The 1,688-nt window shown below is 72.4% G+C and overlaps 1 protein-coding gene across 1 annotated transcript in view; it reads left to right on the top strand.

The window, feature by feature from the left end:
* The window catches only part of CELSR2 (cadherin EGF LAG seven-pass G-type receptor 2), a 24,118-nt gene that overhangs the window by 8,144 nt on the left and 14,286 nt on the right, over positions 1-1,688 (top strand). The window contains exons 3-6 of the mRNA XM_026036075.1: positions 238-353; positions 430-518; positions 1,213-1,370; positions 1,455-1,623. Of these exons, the coding sequence (XP_025891860.1) occupies positions 238-353; positions 430-518; positions 1,213-1,370; positions 1,455-1,623 (532 nt within the window). The remainder of the gene's footprint in view (positions 1-237; positions 354-429; positions 519-1,212; positions 1,371-1,454; positions 1,624-1,688) is intronic.

The raw sequence follows: 1,688 nt of genomic DNA, 5'->3' as shown, positions 1-1,688 counted from the left end.
GGGGGGGGGATGTGGCACCCCTAGGGGGGCACGGGGCATGATGAGGAGCGGTGGGGAGGGGGCTCCTGGAGTAAGGGGTGACCCCGGGGGCTCTGGGCACCGGTTGGCAGCGGGCAGGCCTGGGGGTGACAAGGGACGTGCGGGGAGCGGGGCGGCAGGACGCGCCGGGGGCAGCGGGGGACATCCCTGGGGGCATGGGGGGCAYGGGCTGAGGTGCCCCCCGCCCCGTGCCGCCAGGTTCGCCACCAAGGAGCGGGACGGGCTGCTGCTCTACAACGGGCGCTTCAACGAGAAGCACGACTTCGTGGCGCTGGAGCTCGTGGGCGAGCAGCTCCAGTTCACCTTCTCCGCAGGTACCATCCGCCCCGGCCCCGGCCCCGTCCCCGTCCCCGTCCCCGCCAGCCCCCTCCTCACGCGCCGTGCCCGCAGGCGAGTCCACCACCACCGTGTCCCCCTACGTGCCCGGCGGCGTGAGCGACGGCCAGTGGCACCGCGTGCAGCTGCACTACTACAACAAGGCGGGTGGCACGGCGGGCACGGGGCAGACCGGGGGGCACGGGGCAGGCGGGGGGACCGAGGGAGGGACAAGGGGACCGAGGGTGGCGACGGAGGGAGGGCGCAGGGATGGGGAAGGAGGGATGCAGGAGGAGAGCAGGGAGAGGGGTGGATGGTGGAGGAGGGAGGAAGGGCGGCTGGAGAGGGATGGAGGGAGGGATGGGCTGGGGGTCGGGATGGAGGGATGGGGCTAGAGGGGAGGCTGGATGAGGGGGGTTGCTGGAGGAGCTTGTGGATAGAGGGATGGGGAAGTGGAGGGAGGGATGAGGCGGATGCAGGAGTGGAGAGAGGGAAGGATGGAGGGGAATGGGGAGGGAGGCTCGGATGGGTGGGAGGGAAGGGAGGGAGGGAAGGAGAAGTAGAAGGATGGGAAGATGGAGAGGTGGAAGGGAGCAGGGCTGGGAGGAGGGAGGGATGAAGGGTGAATAGATGGATGGAAGCAGGATGGAGAGAGGGAGGGTGGCAGGAAGGGAGGCCCAGACGGAGGCAGGGCTGCAAGGAGGGCTGGACGGGGTGGCTGGAAGACCGAGGAGTTGGAGCTAGCGGTGCCAGGGTGCGGGTCGGGGTGGAGGTTTCGTGGCCGCCGGAGCAGCGGAGCGGGCAGGAGGGATGTGCCGGGGGTGCCAGGGTGTGAGCCCTGCCCGCCGGCGCCTGCAGCCCGTGCTGGGCAAGTCGGGGCTGCCGCAGGGCCCCTCGGAGCAGAAGGTGGCCGTGGTGACGGTGGACGACTGCGACACGGGCATGGCCCTCAAGTTCGGCGCCGCGCTCGGCAACTACTCGTGCGCCGCGCAGGGCACCCAGGCGGGCAGCAAGAAGTGAGGCCGGGCAGGGGCCGCGGGCGGGCGGGCGGGCGCCGGGGGGGTCTTGGAGGTGACAGCGCCCACCCGTCCCCCCCGCAGGTCCCTGGACCTCACGGGGCCGCTGCTGCTGGGCGGCGTGCCCACGCTGCCCGAGAGCTTCCCCGTGCGCAGCCGCCACTTCGTGGGCTGCATGCGGCACCTGCACGTGGACGAGCGCCCCGTCGACCTGGCCGCCTTCATCGCCAACAATGGCACCGTGCCAGGTGGGGCGCCGTGGGGGCGGCGGGCACGGGACAGTGAGGGCCCCCCCCGGGGGGGTCTGTGCCCGTGGGT

This window comes from Nothoprocta perdicaria, unplaced genomic scaffold, assembly GCF_003342845.1.
Source record: "Nothoprocta perdicaria isolate Ctin4 unplaced genomic scaffold, notPer1 scaffold_170, whole genome shotgun sequence".
In the NCBI taxonomy this organism is placed as follows: domain Eukaryota; kingdom Metazoa; phylum Chordata; class Aves; order Tinamiformes; family Tinamidae; genus Nothoprocta; species Nothoprocta perdicaria.
Note: the sequence above shows the minus strand (reverse complement) of the source record. Positions and strands in the feature narration are given on the sequence as shown.